We start from the raw sequence: 20,374 nt of genomic DNA on the forward strand, positions 1-20,374 counted from the left end.
TGTCTAAGTTGGTGTCAAGAGAACTCAAGAATAGGTACATAGGAAGCTGCCATATAATGAGTCGGACCATTGGTCTATTTAGCTCAGTATTGCCTACCCAGACTGGCAGCAGCTTCTCCAAGGCTGCAGGGAGGAATTTCTCTCAGCCCTATCTTGGAGATGCCAGGGAGGGAACTTGGAACCTAGATGCTCTTCCCAGAGTGGCTCCATCCCCTGAGGGGAATATCTTACAGTGCTCACACATCAAGTCTCCCATTCATAGGCAACCAGGGCAGACTCTGCTTAGCAAAGGGGACAAGTCATGTTTGCTACCACAAGTCCAGCTCTCCACAGTTGCTTTGAAGAAGAGTACTTCTATCTCTCTGTCTAAAAATATATATAATCTTTATTCTGTCTACCTATCCAGAAGTGTGCATAAGCCATCACTATTTCAAACAGATTTACATCAGTTCAGTTCAGGGCTGGTGCAAGGTCCAGTCTGTCCTTAATGATCTCCAAGTGACCTCTGTCTTTTAGGTTATCTGTGCTCTAGTATTTCACAAAGACATTTGGTCAAGGGGGAAAGCAGGTGGTACTTTATAAAAGAATAGAACCAACACTGTAGTGTGTGACCTATATTGCATGGTGTGTGGCCTATATCCAGATACAGCGTGGTTCTTTCTAAATACAGGACTAGAATCATTGCAAAACCCAGAGGAAACTTTTCAGAGCCTGCAGCCAACTATCACTGAGCATGATGGATATCAAGGCAAGCCAGTGAGGCTTTTCACATGAACAGCCTGACCCAGACTAGGGCAGCCCAGCCTGGGTTGAACTGCTCATGTGGAGCCCTGGGATAGCTCCCAATCCCGGTGCTTCTGCCCGCACAGGCCCAACTTGTTACCTCAGCTCTTAACTAGGGTTAGAAGGTGCAAGAGCACCCTCAACTCCAGGTCCAGGGTCACATGAATGCTCAGGCTGCACAGTCACAAAGCTGGGTGCCTAGAGTACCTGGCTTGAGGGGTCATCCCTTAATGCACCTCTGCTCAGGCCATGCATTTTGGGATTCCTGGACACCAGAACTTATTTTTCCAACCTCTGGAGATACATGCTGCTCAAAGCAGTGTGGATTGTGTGAGTGCGCACGGCGCAACTAGGAGCCAGATCGTCTGGGAGGAAGGTAAGATCAATCTTGCCTTCCCTACCGCACCCTCTCCCCTCCGGGCTGCAATGGTCGTGTGCACAACCTTAGTGTCTCTCAATACATATAGCAACAGAAGTGGCACCTCAGGCAAGACAACAGTATAGCCTGCAACTGCATTTGCCACAGCTGCTGTTGTAAGAGCTGCACTCCATATTGGAATAAAACATCTATCCCAAAACCATTTTTGTAATCAGATAGCATTGAGACTGGTAACACTGAAGTATTGTAGTTACATTATGAAGTCAGTAATCTTCTTCACCCTTTTCTTATTTTTCTGGAAATTAAATAAAACTTCAGCTGAGACATTAAATAAACTGAAGGTCTTATATTTGCTATGTTTGTGAATACTAACTTTGTATACGCCTTTTCTCTATAATGTTGCCACATAACAAAATAGCCCATTTCCCCATCAAAATGCATGGAATTATGGTTGTTTAAATAAATTATCTTATAATACTTCTGCATTTGCTATCTACTTTGAAGACAGTGAAAATGGTGCATACAAATCTGCAAGGAACTGAAGTGCCAAAAGAAAAAGGTTAAACAGGTATATGATCGAGAGATAGGATTTTTTTTCACATTATCCAATTATCCAACTAAATAAAACATTTGGATGCACATTATCCAGTGGATAAGATAATGAGCTCAAACAAAATTAACTAAAGCATAATCTGAAAAAACAGGCATATCTGTGTGCACATGCCACACAGTTTTTACACTCTTCCTCATATTTTACTCAAATGATTGTTTTCCTTAATCATCTGGATACCTTCTGTATCACCAAGTCAATTTAAATGCTCCTGGCCTCAAATTAGGCAAACACTGATAAATATGTAGACCCAAACTCGTCAGCCAATAAGGGCTGACAGAAAATCCCAGCTGAGAGCATGCATGGATTTCTTTTAAAAAAAATATCACAAGAAATCATGCAGAGAATGTTTAGCCAAATGTCTGTGAGGTCCTTGGCAAAATAAATCCAGAGGGAAAGTTATGCTCAGATGCTGAAATGAGACAATTCAGGGTATCTCTACCCACATGTGAGAATCCTTGACATGTGAAGTGCTCCTCAGAGATGAAGGGGAAAGACAGTGTGTACATAGAGGGAAATAGGGAGCAGAATTTTAAAAGAGAGAAGGAAATAAAATAATTCCCTTAATAATTCATAATGTCTAAATCCCAAGAAGAGTTGCTTACCCTACTAGTGTTCCTGATTAAGGCAGGGAGAATCTGAGGACAGACAAACCTACCTGATCAATCTGTATTTTTCTAGCAGCCCAGAGGAAGAATAGTTATAATCTATCAAGTCAGTGCAGAAGCCCAGAGGACAGAATACTGTGTCAAGAATTCTAACTAATGTTATGAAAGAGGTTTCCCTCCAGTCCAGTACCTCTTCTGGTCTAGGGCTTGCCCAATGATGCAGACTTTAAAACATGAGTAAAATCAAAAGTCATGAAAGGTGCAGGAGATCTTTCCAGATCAAGGCAGGAGATTAGTCAGGAACTCAGTACAAGCCAATGGGTCAAAGACTCATGCTCACAACAGGAACTTGGGAAAAACAGGAATGGTTAGAACTGGAATGGGACAAGCATGCAAGCAGGGTGAGGAACTCAGGATCAGGACTAGAGCTCAGGCTTCAAGACAAAACAGACAAGAACTAGACACAGTAGGAAGACTCCAGGAGAGCTCAAGGGGTCTCTGAAGCTTACCGCTACCAGGAGAGCTCCAAAAAACACTTATTCAAAAAGAGGGCTCCAACTTGCAAAGGAGGATGGACACATAGGAGATCTCATCAAAGGAAGGTTCCAGACAGGACAAGATGACACAAGACATGACAGACCTGAGACAAAGAACAAAGGGCTGCACCAACCAGGTGTATGGACAGTTAATGGGAAACCTCCTGCTAGCAACACAACATAGCTTTAGAAGAGACAAACAGTACAACCTGGACCATCATAAGAGGGAAAGACTGCATCATAAGACTACATTCACACTGTAACTTGCCAGCAGCAAGCACCTTGTTTACAAAACTGCAGCACTTCCTGAAATATTTCAGGAAGAGAGCTCATTTGGGGAAGTTTCCGGTCCTGAAAAACCTCTCACAATGAAGGCATGGAGTTGTGTTGATGGAAGGAGAAAAGCTTGCATACATGACACACTTCCGGTATAGCTGGCTATCTTCTCTCCACCAATGGAACAGGCAATATATGAATAGCCCTTTTGTCCTTGCAATACAGCTGCCTCATTGTGCAAACTGGTATGAATCAATATGTTAGTTTGCAAATAAATGGGGACCCACAAACAAATGGGAAATAATTCATGAGCTGCCTCAATAAACTTCAGTGGACCAACTCTGAAAACAGATTAGGCTGCAACATCTCAAAAAGTAAGTAACTGAAAAATGAAGCTTTACCAATTACATATAACTGCCAACAAAGCTGTAAAAGGGGCTTGATCAGACTAGTAAAATTGTTCTTTTCCCTCTTTTAGTGTCTGATGCCAAGAGAGGCTCCCAGTCCAAATCAACCTCCTGCTTGTCTACTGCATTTCAATTGGATTTAAAAATCTGAATAAGAATACTGCAGGAGGATACGTACATTATGAAGGAGACATTACAATGAAAATCACTGAATTTAAAAACAGATTTAGTACTTTTCACTATTGTTTTTCTGAAAGTTATTGCTTTCACCCACAGATAACACTATAACATTCTGCATCATGTTGCCTCAATAGAGCTACATTCACTTGTGACTAGTTTCCATTTAAACCAATGGAATAACTAAAAGCCCATTTATTTCAGTAGGACTAAAGTCAGCTACCTTTAGCTGGACTGCAGACACTGTCCTTGTAATTCAATTACTGCAGATCATTTGATCTGAAATTTGCATAACTATATCTTTTACTTCACAATTTTCTTTTTCAAAATATATCAAGTAGAAGACAAAACAACGCAAAAGAGAAGCCTGGAAAGAAAATTAGATAAGAAGACAGGAGCGGTCAGAAAAGAAGAGGGAGGACTAGCCATATTACCTGCTAAATGAATCCTCAAGGGACAACAGCAACAGTCATGAGCCATACCACTGCTTATGGCTTAAACATGCTAGTTGGCTGAAGTTTTCCCACTATGTCTCTATAGTGATGGAATGGTAACAACACATCATATAAGTCATCAAATTTACTCTGGAATATAAAGATTTCACATTTGTATATCCTTATCATCTCCATCACCACTATCATAATGTATGTCATCACATGGTGATGATAGGAAGATCACTGGAACAATGTTGAGAAATGAACTGGTTAGAACTGTAGTACATACCTTCAACCATTGATCTGCCTGCTCCTTGCTCTGTACAGCAAGAACTAGAGCATCTTGCCCTTGGTGTGAGATTTTGAGCTCATGCTTCTTCTTTTTACTGTCTTTGGGAATATATGTTATGCTGCAGCCATTCAACAACAGTTCCATCTGAGGCTGCTGGTCCTTGGAACTTTTATAGCACTAAAGACAAAATTAAGAATATGAGGAGGACAAAGCTTCACCATGAGCAGAAGTCAGCAGTTCCAATTAAAAATGCAAAACTGATCTGCGTGATCAAAGATGATGGATATCAATTTGGAGACAGTGTTATGGTTCAAAAACCATCACTACCACCACCCCAAAAACCAAGATGGCAGCCTTCCTCAGAGCTACAACAACAAACAAAACAAGAGACATAGGCCCATGGGCCGCATGTTCACAGGGAACCTTCAGTGCCCCTGCAGCAAAGGTTTCTGAGCAGCTGAGCCGGTAGGGAGGGGGAGGGAAGAGCTATTTTTGCTTCTCCCCTCACTGCAGAAGAACTTTCTGCTTGCAGGAAAAGTTTCTGAGAGCTGCCTCAGGGACCTTCCAACTGCCTTCACTACCCAGCTTTCTGACCCCAGTGTGTCCACCTTCTCTAAAGTCCCTAGGCCTCCTGCAAATTCTACTGCTGCAGGTCCTTTTGAGCTCTAGTCCTATTCATCTGAGACAAATACCCCCTCCTCTTTGCTGCCCATGCCCCAGCAGTAACACCACCTTATGGTGATAATTTGGCATACTGAGGCTTAAAAGCAACAAGCCTCATAATGTATTGAGGAACCATTCATAACTATCCCCAGCCAATCCATGACTAGAAGCAAACAGGTCAACCTGGTAGAGCAACTCAGCCAAGACACTCAGAAAGGTGGCTCCTCATAGGCTGTTTCTGGGATATTATATTTGGCAAAATCACAAAGAAGCAGGAAACATTAATTACCAGTAGTTTGTTTTCTTTAATCACACACAGCAGTTTAGTCCACTGTCCAAATCGCTTCTTTCTTAAAAGGAAGGCACAGATTTTAGCATCCTTAACAAGGTCCATTGATGCTTCCTCAGAAGGCCACTGATGTCTCATTTTTTTCCCTTTCCCATCCTCATCCTCTTCATCATAAGACTCATAAGAACTGCTCATTGCATCAGAATCATAATCTTAGACAAGACAAAACAAGACAAGACAAAGGTTCCATTAAAATAAATTGGTCCACAAAACAATATTTGGAACAAAATAATCTGTCCAACTGATCTAAAGTCTATTGGAGCGGGGGTGGGGGGAGAGACCTAAATAATAGATTAACTGATCAACAGATTTAGCTCTGTGGAGTATTTAGCGAAACATGAAATTTATGATCTGATATTACTATTAATAATACTAAATAATAATATAATCCCAAGTATATTAATAGTAGTACTATATTTTATATCCCATTTTTCTCACTAGAAAATTAGCTATTACTCACAAATAATGACAAAGCAATCAATAACCATAAGCCAAACTACAAAGCAACTTCAGCCCAATCCTAAATCTATTTGGAAGTTAACTCAAATGTTATGGGGATTGCAATCTAGTCCTCTCCTCAAGACTGTACCTTCCCACTATGTGCATGGAAAACTAGTTAAGAGCAGTTGAGCAGTAAATGCCAAAACCTCCTTTAACATAAAAAAACAACTGTACATGCCCAGAAGGCGGCAAGCATTTAATCAGATCATGCATCCTGATCCTACACATGTGTACCTGGAATAAATCCCACTGAATTCAATGGGACATATCCCTAAGTGTGCAGAGGGCTGCAGTCTTTGTCTCACTGATTTCAACCACCCTGTACATGAGCTTAGAATTAGGCATCAAAGGTATCAAAGTAACTGAACACTCATTTTTCTCTTCAGTAGACAACAAGAAGTTCTGGTAAGAACTAAATTGCCTACTTTCCTTTCACTATAATCTTAATTGATAATTTTCTTTCTTTCTTTCTTTCTTTCTTATATTACTATGCCGCCCAAAACCCACGTCTCCGGGCAGTTTACAATTAAAATCGATTAACAATTAAAATCATTTACAAGATTAAAAACATTTAAAGCCCAGTATTAAAATTATATTAAACTATAAATCTAATTAAAAGCCTGGGTAAAGAAATATGTCTTTAGTGCCTTTTTAAATGCTGCCAGAGATGGGGAGGCTCTTATTTCAACAGGGAGCTTATTCCAAAGTCCAGGGGCTGCAATGGAGAAGGCCCGTTCCCGAGTAGCCGCCAGGTGAGTTGGCGGCAGCCTCAGGCAAACCTCTTCTGATGATCTCAATGGGCGGTGGGGTTCTTGATGATACCCAGGGCCTAAGCTGTTTAGGGCTTTGTAGGTAATGACCAGCACCTTGTATTTTGCCCGGAAACATAGCCAGTGCAATTCATTCAACACAGGAGTAATATGGTCTCTCCTAGATGACTCAGAGACCAACCTAGCTGCCGTGTTCTGAACCAACTGCAGTTTGCAGACTATGTACAAAGGCAGCCTCACATAGAGTGCATTGCAGTAATCCAGCCTAGAGGTTACCAGCAGATGTACTATTGTTTTGAGGTTGTTCGTCTCAAGAAATGGACACAGCTGGTATATCAGCCGAAGCTGATAAAAAGGACCTCTGGCCACTGCCTCAACCTGGGACACCAGGGAGAGGTTTGGATCCAGAAGCAGCCCCAGACTGCATACCTGTTCCCTCTGGGGGAGCATGACCCCATCCAGAACCGGCAGATCAAAATCGTCTCCAGAGTTCCAACCCTGCACAATAAGTACCTCCATCTTATCTGGATTCAGCCTCAGTTTGTTATCCCTCATCCAACCCATCACTGCCTCCAGGCAGGCATTTAGGGAGGCTATGCCTTCTCCCAATGATGTTGACATGGAGAAATAGATTTGGATGTCATCAGCATATTGATAACACCCTGCACCAAATCCCCTGATGATCTCTCCCAGCGGTTTCATGTAGATGTTAAACAACATCAGAGACAATATGGAGCCCTGAGGGATACCATAGGAAGAACAACAGTCTCCAAGTGACACCATCTGGAATCTGCCCGTGAGGTAGGAGCGGAACCACTGCAAAGCAGTACCTCCCACCCACAATCCCCTCAGATGTTCCAGAAGGATACTATGGTCAATAGTATCAAAAGCCCCCAAGAGATCCAAAAGGATCAACAGAGTCACACTTCCTCTGTCAATTCCCAACTGGAAATCATCCATCAGGCCGAGCAAGGAAGTTTCCACTCCATAGCCTGCGCAAATGCCAGTTTGAAATGGGTCTAGATAATCAGTTTCCTCCAAGACCGCCTAGTGGGAAGGTGGAGGCCACCACCTTCTCAATCAACTTGCCCAGCCATGAAAGGTTGTAGACAGTCTTGTAATTATTTAACTCTGAGGGATCCAAGGCAGGCTTCTTCAGAAGAGGTCTACGGGTTGCCTCCTTAAGACAAAGAGGCATCCTCCCCACACCGAGAAGCATTTATAATTTCTACCAGACCCTCTACAACAGCCTTCCTGCCAGATAGTAGAAGCCATGTCGGGCAAGGATCAAGAAGGTAGGTGGTAGGCCACACCATTCCAAGCAACTTGTCTGCTTCCTCAGAAGTCACGAACTGAAACTGATCCAGGATCATCACATAAAAGGAGCTGCTGGACACCTCGGCATCAGACTCTGAAACAATTGTAGAGTTTGAATCTAATTCGGCCTGAATATGAGAGATTTTATCCACAAAGAACTCATTAAAAATGTCACAGCGAGTAATTGTTGGTTCTAAGTACCGATTCAAGGGGGAAGGGGCGCACATTATCCCCTTCACGACCCTGAACAACTCCACCGGATGTGAACTTGCAGATGCAATACGGGAGGAAAATAATCGCTTTTCAAATGCTCTCTATGTAATAATCTGTTGGATTCGAGTAGAGTCTTCCCCCACTTGCACTCTAGTCATCTACCTTGCTGCTTCAGCCCCTGTAGTTCTTCCATATACCAAGGGGCCAGTTTCAAAGCGGGTTGGAGAGGATGCTTAGGAGCAATCGTGTCCACTGCCATGGTGAGTTGATTATTCTAATTCTCCACCATAGTGTCAACAGGGTCACCAGCAGAGCCAACACTAAATCCCTCCAAGGCTTCTTGGAATCCTATTGGATCCAGTAACCTTCTCAGGTGGACCGTCCTAATGGGCCCTCCGCCCATGTGGAGGTGGGATTGTGAGTCCAACCTTAACCAGACTACCATCTTCACAAGTTAACTCACTTTCACCTCAAACGTTCATGCATCAGCCATCTTGAATTGGGTGGGATAACATCATCACAAACTATGCCGCTGAGGTGTTCCTATGTGTCACTACAACTATACCAAATTTGGTCCAAATCAGTCCAGGCATAAGGAAAGAAGGCTAAAAATGAACCATTAATTCATTATAACTAGTTATTTGTGAGAATTCTGTGTTCTAGCTTGACAAAGTCACAAGTAACAAATAATTATGCAATTTAACTACTAAATATAAGAGCAAGACAGACCAGAAGGAACACTTCCAACAGTCTGCAATAAACACAAATAATTATTAGGGTAGTACATTGAATTAGGTCATTAATTGGATCCGATTTGATGCAGGACCTTATTGGACAATTTTTCAATGGATCAGATATAATGAAAAAAATGACCAATAGGGTCCAATCCAATATAAGAGTGTCCGATAACCCTGAATCAGATTGGATTGGTGCAGGGAGTGGGCCTTATCTGTCAGCAGCACAATGGGCTGTCCTCCAGTTCTGTAACTTAAAAACGCTCCTACCTCCAGGCAGCAAGTAGGATTAAAAAAACCCTCTTCCCCACCCAGCAAGAAAGCAATGTGATAACACTGCATCCCTTCCCCCACACATTACTGGAGAAAAAACAGCTGCCCTGAACCAACAGGAGTGGACATTTTTTCCAGGTAATACTGCAGGGAAAAGAAGCAGCACCATGGTGTTGCTTCCTTCCTGTGGCATTATGGTCTGCCTGCTGGGGGGAAAGTAGAGTTTTTAAACCCCACTGCTGTTATCTATATAGGCAGCAGTATTTCTCATTTACAAGACAGAGTCTATTGCACTGCTGACAGATAAGGACCCCCATCTCCAATTCATCAAATCAATCTGATGCACCTGTGCTAGATTGTTTAGATGAGGGCATTCCCTGATGCACTGTCAACCTGATTCAGACAGATTCAGAGGAGAGCTGGTCTAGGAGAGGAGAGCTGGTCTTGTGGTAGCAAGCATGACTTGTCCCCTTAGCTAAGCAGGGCCCACCCTGGTTGCATATGAATGGGAGACTAGAAGTCTGAGCACTGTAAGATATTCCCCTCAGGGGATGGAGCCGCTCTGGGAAGATCAGAAGTTTCAAGTTCCCTCCCTGTCTTCTCCAAGATAGGGCTGAGAGAGATTCCTGCCTGCAACCTTGGAGGAGCTGCTGCCAGTCTGTGAGGACAATATTGAGCTAGATAGACCAATGGTCTGACTCCTGCTATGGCAGCTTCCTATGTACTGCGTAGCATAGCACAGCCTTTATTTCAGTCTTTGACCAGCAAAACAGCAAAATAGACAAAAACGGTTCAAACTATCTACTCCTACAAAATAATAAAACGTCTATAGAATTACTTAGTATAATAAGTAGAAGAAGCTAAAAGTTAAAACAATGAAAAATGAAACTGTATATAAAAGTTAATACTAATAACAGAATGACACTGAGTATTAAAGGTAGCAAGACAGCAAAATTATGTAATTAATGCAGAGCAGTGTTAAATCTCATACCATATTTTATTCTACATGTATGGCAGCAACATATCCAGCGGGTGGAGGCAACATACATATAGGCTTTAGAATATTTAATTCTTAATGCGCTCTAAACGAATTTTCCTAGCTATAAGGCAGAACTTAGACATATTATAAGATCTAGCGTCATTCTGATCTGCTAAGAGGAAATTTAGGTAAAAGGAATCAGTACAGCCTGGATATAAGCTAATATCTGAAGAGATGATCTTATGCAAAATATCACGATAATAGTGACAGTACAAGAGTACATGAGCCGTCATTTCAATCTCACCAGAGCCACAGGGGCAAATACGCTCTCCATATGGAATTCTTTGGTATCTCCCTTCCATCACAGCTGTGCACAAGGCACTGCATCGGGCCAATGTCAGGGCTCTGCAGTACTTTGGGACTGTAAGCTGGTTTCCTATGTACTGGATCCAACATGATTCTGATCTTTCTGGTAATGCATAGCCCTAATAATTATTACCGATAAAGCAGTACTCTGAAGTATTGATAAATTCTGAAATAGTATCACAAGATTAGCACTAGGCAGCCAACCCTTCTAACAAATGTCATGGAAAATCAGATATGATCTGTTTTATACATAGAGTTTAACTTGTGAATTATCTGTCTTTGATTTTACGCTCTAAAAGCAGTGAAAGTGCTCTTAGAGCATAAAACTACAGTCTTAGGCATACATTTTACTTACTGGATGTAATATATTCAGGAGCCTTTCCTGGACTCAGTGGCACTGCCTCCTCATAGTAACCTTCAGGAAGGGATGAGGAAGGTAATGGTGGAGGCCCATTATCTGGTGGCTAAATGGGAGAAAATAATTTAAACAACAGTCAAAATAGCATCATTAAGAAGAAATGTTGTTTCCTTGGTGTTCAGAATGGTGTTTCTTCTTTAAGAAATCTCCAATGGATTATCAGAGCTGTTTTTTTGTAAAACCATTACAGACAACCCTGCTCCCAAGAAGATTAAAGTTGTTCTCCAATGATGGCAATAATACCTAAAAAGGAAATTCTGAACATTCTACCAAGTAACTTAGCAGCACAGAGTTATACCTAGAAACCTTTTACATCAAATGATAGGATATAAATTAGATGCCAGCAAACATTATGAACCATGTGAATTAAGAAAGAAATGGACTACCTTAAATGAATTCAGGAAATATTCTAGTTCTAATTAATCAAGAAAATCTGAATCTTGGGGTATTAATACCAAGCCTTCAGTAAAAACAGATTATTTAGAAATTCCGAACTGAAATAAAGTATGTTAATTCAGAAATAAAATTACCTAATTAGACCTGTCCAATTTATTAATGTTTCTCAGACTATGGGAAACATTTATTTTGGACAGCAGAGATATAGGAAGATGCTGAAAGGCATCACCTCATACTACGTGGGAAATGGAAATAGTAAACCCCTCCTGTATTCTACCAAAGACAACCACAGGACTCTGTGGTCTCCAGGAATTGAAACAGACTCAACGGCACAACAATTTTAATATGGATCCAATGATATTGATAACTAAGATCTGCAAGACTTTCAGAGATGGTCCAAGCAATATTTTCTGAAAGGGTCAGAGGGTTACAGTAAAAATGAAGGTTTTGCCAGTTTTTTAAGATAATTAACTTTACTGATCACAAAATAAGCAAAATCAGGTTGTTATTACTCTTTTTCTATGTAAACCGCTTTGAAAACCATTTTTGCTGAAAAGTCGTATATAAGCAGCAGCAGAGCAGTAGTAGCAGGTTCAATCAATTATGAACAGTTTCATTTGGAATAATGAATACTATTTATTTATATCTATGTAAACAACTTTGGGAACTTTGTTGAAAAGTGGTATATAAATATTTGTCATATACATATCATAAAATCCGCAAGGTGAGAAAGATGGCAATTAAGCAAGAGTCCTTAGAAGGAAGAATGGCAATCCTAAATATAACAAAATATCATTCAGCTGCTTTAAGAATTATGCAACAATTGATAGAAATTAGTAAGAATAACTCAAGAATAACTACTGAATAACTCAATAACTTAACTTTTATATGTGTTTTAATTGTTTTTATGTTAACCATCCAGAGACGAAAGTTTGGGCGGCAGAGAAGTTTAATAAATAAATAAATAAGGAATTGTCTATAATTTTATGGACAGCATTCCTTATAAAATGATTGATTAATGGATTGGGAGTAAAAGAAAGAATTCCCAATTCCTGAATGAATAAATGCAGGACTGGGTCTCACGATCAGTGAGACCCGGTTTGGGGTGGTGAGCAGGGAGAGCAGGCTAAGCCCGCTCTCTACGCACACAGGTGGAGAGGGAGCCCTGGGTGCTCGGGGGGTCTCCTTGTGAGGTGTGCTGCGAAGCCACGCCACGGCTACTCACAATCTTCAAAAACAGGTTTGCGGAGCGCTCGCTCAGCAAACTTGGTTTTAGGGCAGGAGTTCTTGAGCGGGTTACCCGCTCTAGAACCACCGGGCTCGCAGCCGAGCCTAGTGGTTCTCACGATCGAAGAAAATCGGGCTAGTGGAGACAGCCCCGCAGAGTTAGGCAAAGATAGGATTTTAATGTAATCATGGGGGGGGGGATTACAAAATATTTTATCACAGTAACCAGATTACTAGATGTGATTGATAGAGAGGGCTGTCTATAATGCAATGTAAAATTTAATAGAACGCTCTCACAATTAACAGTCAAACAGCTATAAACAGCCTTTTAAAAAAAACAATTCGGTAAAATGGAAAAACAACTAACATTTTTTTTTTAACAAGGTCGTCTCTCAGGTTTATTCCACTTAATGAGGCTATTCTGGTGATCACTAGAAACTGGGCTAAGGGATCCCAGACCGGGTTCTAGTGATCGTTAGAACCACCAGGCTCCGCCGCAAGCCCAGTGGTTCCATGGTGGCTAGCCCGCCTAGGAACCCCTCCCCTTAAACAAGGTTAACTGAGTGCTCGCTCTGTTAACTGCATATTTGCGGTCATGAGACACTGCGGCGCAGCTTCACGCCGTGACAACTCTTGAGGAGACCCCTGCCGGGAGGCTCCAACAAGCCTCCTGGTCTCAGGAGTCTCTCCAGGATGCCCCACGCACTAACCCTAACCGGGCTAAGCCCACTCTCCCTGTACAAACCCTAACAGTACTTCATACTAAACGTTTGAAGCGCCTCACAGTTATCAACAAAAGCAGATGCAACATGGACTCCAGAATAGCTAGCTAGCTAGGCCTAAATGAAGATAGATTTGGTGTTATAGGTTCTTGCCAAACTGAAGAGATGCCATGACCTGTTTCAGGATAGTGGTGAAACAAAGGTCAATCCATGGTTGTGAAATGTACTTTTACCCCTTCAGAAGGCACATAAGAAGTGTCTGGGTGAAACAGTTATATTAGACATAAAAGTTATCTAAACTTTCTTGAATTTACCTGTTGCATCCCAATTCTTCATGAAATCTTTGCATATCAACTATCAACTATTGCAAAATATCATCTCTCAGTTATGAAAGACTAAAATCAAATATTGCATGATATCCAATATAGATATACACTGAATACTTAAGCAGAATTTGGAGTACGTTTAACACATACATTTATTTCAGCTCTAGTTAAGTATGAACATACACAACTGGTAGGTATACTGCATCAAGGATACTTTTGGCTAAAAATTGAAAGAGGCAAATTACTCCATTCAGAGACAAGTAGGGAAGAAAGGTATGGCAAATAATACTAGTGAATATACTTTCATGTTCTACATAGATAAGAAGAAAAGCGAGCATATGAGTTAGCTGGGAGAGAAATGCCTTTCCAGAATTGTATAAGGTTCTGGAACAGAATTAAATTATTATACCTGTAGAGATTAAATGAAGAGATCTTTGAATGGTTCCCATGGGGTGGGGAGAGACATGAAAAGGATCAGTAGCTATGATTTTAACTGTTATCAATTTGTTTTTGGAGAATGTTTTGTTGGATTTGTTTTAGAAGTTTAAATCAATTATTAAAACACTGAGTGTTATTTTATGTTTTTTTCCTCCTTTTCTTTCCTAATATGGGTTTTTAGTGCACACACACCCAGTAAGATTTGGAAATACATATATGTATATACACACAGACACTGGCCAACATTCAGAGCAGCCTGACATAGGCGGTGGTAATACCTCCGTGTTGCTGCAGGCTCGAAGCAAAGCTCAGGTGGTCTTGCACTTTTGTGCAAGAGTGCAAATACTTCAAGGAACTCAGCCACACCACGGAAGTGCTCCTTACACTGGAAACATATTGTTTGACTGTCTGCAATGGCTACAGCAGTGCAGCAATGCAGGGGGATTAGCACTGTTCACATTATGAACCCCACCACCCATTAAGATCATCAGGAGAGGTCCATTTGCAGTTGCCACCGATTCGTCTGGTGGCTACTCAGGGACGGGCCTTCTCCGCTGCTGCCCCAAAGCTTTGGAACACACTCCCTGCTGAAATAAGAGCCTCCTCGTCTCTGACAACTTTTTAAAAGTCTTTAAAGATGCATCTATTCACCTAGGCTTTTAATTAAATATTGTTTTAATAGTTTTAACATTGTTTTAAGATGTTGTTTTAAAATTGAAATTGTTGTAATGTTTTAACTTTTACAGTATCATTTATTTTGTTTTAATTAATGTTTTAATTTTTGTTGTCATTTATTTTAACTAATGTTTTAACTTCTTCTGTTAGTTTGCTTTGTGAGTTTTGGGCAGTATAAAAATATGTTAAACAAACAAACAAACAAACAAATAAAGGCTGCTGCCACTATACTCACACAAACTAACATCCAGAATATGTGTATGTATATTTGCATGCATAATACATGCATAATGCTGTATCTTTAACATATCTTAAAACTTTCCTAGCACACAAATGGCTATGCATTATCCTGCACTTTATCATTCCAGTAATTGATAAAGAGAGATCATTTATGAATAACTTTATTTTCTGCTTGTCTTCCTTCTCTTTTGATATAAGTAACTAATTTAATTAGGCACATTATATCCCATACCTTGAATAACCACTTTTGCCAAGTTGATGGATTCAGATCTTTCCCATTTTTAGTAAATACCAGTCTGGCAGCAGTCAGTAAATCCAAAAAGATTTTATTTGGGAGCAATTCCAGAAAACATGAATGAGTTTTGTCCCAATACTCCCACATCTCCAACAGGTATCTTGACATGTTGGTAGATGTGACTTCACCTGTATAGGGTTAAATACTATCAAAACAATGGCTGACATCCAGAGCAGCACTGGGAGGATGTAGCAAGAGGCTAAGAGGCGATTCTCATGATTGCCAAAAGGCGGGCTAAGGGTGCCTAGCCCGCTTTCTGGAGAACATGAGAAACACCAGGCTCACAGGCGAGCCCGGTTACTCTCAAGCGGGTAACCCCCTTACAGAGCCCTCCCATAAGCCCAGGTTAATGACCCAGCCTTCAACAGATAGTGATCCATCCATGACAACAGTATTAAATCCTCCTAAAAAAACCCTTGGAGCACCCACCATCCTCTGATGACTAAAAGACCAAATTGAGTGCATGTCCTGCCACGTATCTGCAACTAGATATCAAGTGAGACAAGTCCATAGTCATCCTGGAGGACATGAAATCCTAAGCTGAACCAGAAAAGGTGGCCTTGGTGTGGACGTTAAAGTTCCCCAGGACTAACAGCCTCAGGGTCCTTAACACCACATTCAAGACCACCTAAAGTAGCTCGGGGAGGAAGACTGTTAGGCAGTGGAGTAGGCGGCACATTAACAGAATCCTATTAATGTATTGTGCACCCACTGCCTGTCTTGAGATACAACACAAGCAGGCCTGGAGATATATTGTTTTTCTATTTTAAAAATAGTTTTTTTTAGTTACATAGAAAGCTGCCTTATACCACTGGTCCATCTAGCTCAGTATTGTTTGCACTGATTGGCAGGAGCTCTCCAAGGTTTCAGGCAAGACTCTTTCCTGGTCCTACCTGGAGTTGCTGCCAGGGATTGAACCTGGGATCTTCTCCATGCAAAGCAGATGCTCTACTACTGAGCTACAGCTCCATCCCCAGCTATGCCACCCCACCCCACCCCGCTTTTTTTCCTGGGATAATGTGATCCTGGAGATATTTTATGTTATCTGTTGAGAATTTTGAAATATTTTATCTTACAGAAAATAGGGAGACTGCATTCTGCAGAAGCAGTATATAGCAGTATATATATATTTGTATATAGCAGTATATAGCTCTGTGTGTGTGTGTGTGTGTGTATAATATACATTATATTATAGAGAGAGAGAGAGAGCGCGCGAGAGAGAAAGCGCGCGCAGTATATATATATATATATTTATGTAAAACCACAAATTCATTCAATATTCCCGGAGATGAGCTTATTAACTTATCTCTTTTTTTTCCTCAAAGAAGGTCAGGTGTTATTTTAATATTCCTTCTGAGTATTTATCTACCCAGCCTCTCAGGAAGGGCAGATCGCAAATTAAAATACATATATTTCAAAACTTCACTCTAAAAAACATGGGGAAAATATTGTTTCTCTGTTGGGAAATAGTTAAGAAACTTACCAGCCATTGCTGAGGGATCTCTGGCAGAGGCATCTGAGGAGGAGCAGGTAAGCTATTGGCAACTTCTTGTTTCTGTACATTTTCTTTTACCTCAAAATCTAATGGGGAAACACACACTATTTAAAACAATGTTTTTCAGCTCACATAACCTGTTTGCAAACTTTTTCAGAATTCTGAAAACACAAACACCCAACAGCATGTATTTGTACAATAGGAGACTCTTGGCACTCAAAATGGGAAGGTGTAGAGAATAACTGAGATTCAGAGATGCCTGTGAGTGCTTGCATAGGAGGTCATGATCAGTGGCAGCTCCTCGTGAGGCATAGGGCTGCTTCTCTGTAGGGCCTCTGAACTTGGAAGGGAACATTTTAGGGGGCGCAGGAGGTAGTCACTGAAAGACATAAGCTGAAGAGCCTCTGTGAAAGAACAGGCACTTTGGATCCCAACCAACAAGTTTTCTGGTCTTATCTTAAGAAACCTGAGGACACAGACCCAGTGGTCCTTCTAATTTTTTTCATCTCTGTGCGGAATGAGTTTTGTTCTGGGTGGCAGTATCAAGGTGGTGTGTGCATACCTGCATTCAGAATGGGGCCTTCCTGATTCAGCCTGAGCGGGATCTAAAATGAACTGAGCAGACATCCAAAAACTTGTGAGTGTACACACACCTTAGAGGGAACAGTGCACAGACCTATTAAGTGAATAGGGGAATATCATGTCTCCCATGCAAACCAGGGTGGAGCCTGCTTAGCAAAGGGGGCAATTCATGCTTGCTACCACAAGACCAGCAATCACATCTGGTTTTACAGAATATCAGATATTCTCTTGCCCATTCACATGCCTCTCAGTCATTCCGACAACTGGCATTATTTAGCTAACAGGATAACAAGGGAAGCATTTTCTGCTATCACATACACATAAACCTCACACAATCCAGCAGGTGGGGATTTTAGACTTCAGATGTGAAGCCACTTAACCAAATTTGAAAATTTATGGCTAATTTCTGTCAGTGCATGATGAGGGGGAAAATGCATTGCTGGGATCTATGAGACCACATGTTTAAAAACCACTGCCTTCCAGATCCCACAGCAGATATTTTGATTTCCCAAGACCATTTTGTTTTTCCCTATCTACTACAGACAACTTAATAAATAAGTTACTATCACCATTCAAGTTTTCAATTATACTCTTTTAAGTTAAACACTATTGATTTTTCTCCTGCTGTTTAAGAAGAGTGAAAAAAACTCCAGATCACGACTATACTGATATCAGAAATTGTGAATAAGACAAAAGGGCCACAGAGATTAGAATGGAATGGCTCCAAACACAACGAATTTTACACATGGCAGGATTTATCTGAGCATGCACCACAAGTTTATATTCACTTTGTCTTAGTTAACAAGAATAATTATCTGCCCTTTTGTCAGAAATGTCTAGGATGGCTATTTTGAAAGACAGAAGGCAGAGACCACAAGACACAAAGTGCTTACGCATTAACCAGAAAAACTCCATGCCAGAGCAGAGGCTTTAATGGAACGAAATAGGCCATGAGGCCTTTTAAAAAAGCATTTAATCAAGGTAGTGGAAGAAAAGTAGTTGGCTTTCTGTTTGTTTATTTAACATATTTAAAACAGACTGGGCCTTCCCTGCGGCTGCCCCAGGGCTTTGGAACATGCTCCCTGCTGAAATAAGAGCATCTCCTTCCTGGTTTGCTTTTAGGAGGACCCTGAAGACCTACCTGTTTTCCCAAGGCTTCAACTGAGACTCAATTTTTAAATTTTAATGTGTTTTAATCTATTATGATTTTTATCTTTTTATGTATTGTGAATGTGTTATATTTTATGTTTTAATTTTGTACAATGCCTAGAGATTTTTCTACTAGGCGGTATATAAATTGAATAAATAAATATTTGTATACTGCCCAAAACCCAAGTCTCTGTCGGTTTACAACAAAACAATAAAAACAAGTAAAAAGGCAGACACAGCTGCAAGGTGTCATTTTGAGGAAGAAGCAATCAGACTTAAATGATATGCAACAAGTAACTGGATCAAATCCATTTGGGAGCATACGACCACCTTGGAGATCTTCTAATCCCACCCCCTGCTCAGTGCAGGCAACATGATATAGCTCTGCAGGAGTTTATTGCTTTTGTGGCTGTTTCTGTGCTTTTCTCAGGGGATTCTATAATGAAAGGCAGCTTAGAAACCACCTAAAGAAATAAGCAAAGGACCTCTTGGAGACCAAGTACAAGCACAGTGTCAGCACTGGGACTAACAGATGCCATAGCTTTCCATGATCTGATGAGTAATGGTAGCTGGTCTGAGCTGGAAGCACCCATGATGGAGGGGGCTCTGGTGCTTATAGCAATGGCTGTCATCCTATTGGTGGTCTGAACAAATAACATGGGAGGCACAAATGGTTGTAGTGTGTAGAAAGAGACTGTTCTGACTGAAGTGCTAAAGAGGATGACAGCACTAAAGATGCAGGTGTGGATGAGAATTGTACCATGGAAGTCAGTGGGACAAGACCTGTAATACTGTAGGAATTGTAGCAGATGAGCAAGCTCTGTATGATCTCACTGAAGATACCACTGCTGAGAGATCAATGGCAGATGGTTATGCGGATGATCATAGGAGTCATGTTTTTTTTTTAAACTGAAGGAAAAACCCTAACCCACAGTAAATATGAACAGGGCCAGTGCCCTGCTAAATGAAAAACAAAACAAAAATAAACAGAAAAAGGAAATTCCCTACCACAAAAAGATATTAAAGTTTGCTTTGTGGAAACTCACAGAACTGAGCTGCTGCTTAAATAATAGTCTAAAGAGAACTGAACAGGAAGACACACATCCTTGAGGCATGCACTAAGAGCTAAAGTGTGCCGTCAAGTTGATTTTGACTCCTGGAGCCCACAGAGCCTTGTGGTTTTCTTTGGTAGAATTCAGGAGGGTTTACCATTGCCTCCTCCTGCACAGTCTGAGATGATGCCTTTCAGCATCTTCCTATATCGCTGCTGCCCGATATAGAAGCAGTGGGGATTCGAACCGGCAACCTTCTGCTTGTTAGTCAAGCATCTCCCTGCTGTGCCACTTAAGGTGACTCAGGTATGCACAGTTGACTACAAATCTTCCCTCAAGCAGCAGGCAGGAGCACAAGTAAAGTTCCAGTTCCCTAGCTGGAGCTGCAGAGTATTGTGAAGTTGTTCTGCACAGGTGCAGAACCCATGCATGTGATGGCACAGAAGACACAAAAATGAACCTAAGTAAACCTCACATTAAGCACTTTTTGTTTTGCCCTGCCCCATATGCCCCATGCATATAGTATCAATCCAACACTGACCTTTTGATGATTGTATCCTCAGAAGAATGTTATTTAAGACTGCCTTTTTCTCCCTGACTGTGGATGTTAAGTATTCATGGTCCAGAAGCTGAAGAAACAGTTGCAATTCAACTATTAATTCTTCCATGGCTGAAACAAAACAGAAGTCTTG

General features: G+C 41.1%; 1 protein-coding gene across 6 annotated transcripts in view; it reads right to left on the reverse strand.

The window, feature by feature from the left end:
* Window positions 1-20,374, reverse strand: part of AFAP1 (actin filament associated protein 1) — a 91,622-nt gene that overhangs the window by 40,722 nt on the left and 30,526 nt on the right. For all 6 annotated transcript variants that reach the window (XM_053243180.1, XM_053243178.1, XM_053243179.1 and 3 more), the window contains exons 2-6: window positions 20,224-20,352; window positions 16,888-16,985; window positions 11,023-11,131; window positions 5,455-5,666; window positions 4,500-4,679 (exon numbers count right to left, since the gene is read on the reverse strand). In XM_053243180.1, the coding sequence (XP_053099155.1) occupies window positions 4,500-4,679; window positions 5,455-5,666; window positions 11,023-11,131; window positions 16,888-16,985; window positions 20,224-20,352 (728 nt within the window). The remainder of the gene's footprint in view (window positions 1-4,499; window positions 4,680-5,454; window positions 5,667-11,022; window positions 11,132-16,887; window positions 16,986-20,223; window positions 20,353-20,374) is intronic.

The sequence above is a fragment of the Hemicordylus capensis genome, chromosome 4, assembly GCF_027244095.1.
Source record: "Hemicordylus capensis ecotype Gifberg chromosome 4, rHemCap1.1.pri, whole genome shotgun sequence".
Classification (NCBI taxonomy): Eukaryota; Metazoa; Chordata; class Lepidosauria; order Squamata; family Cordylidae; genus Hemicordylus; species Hemicordylus capensis.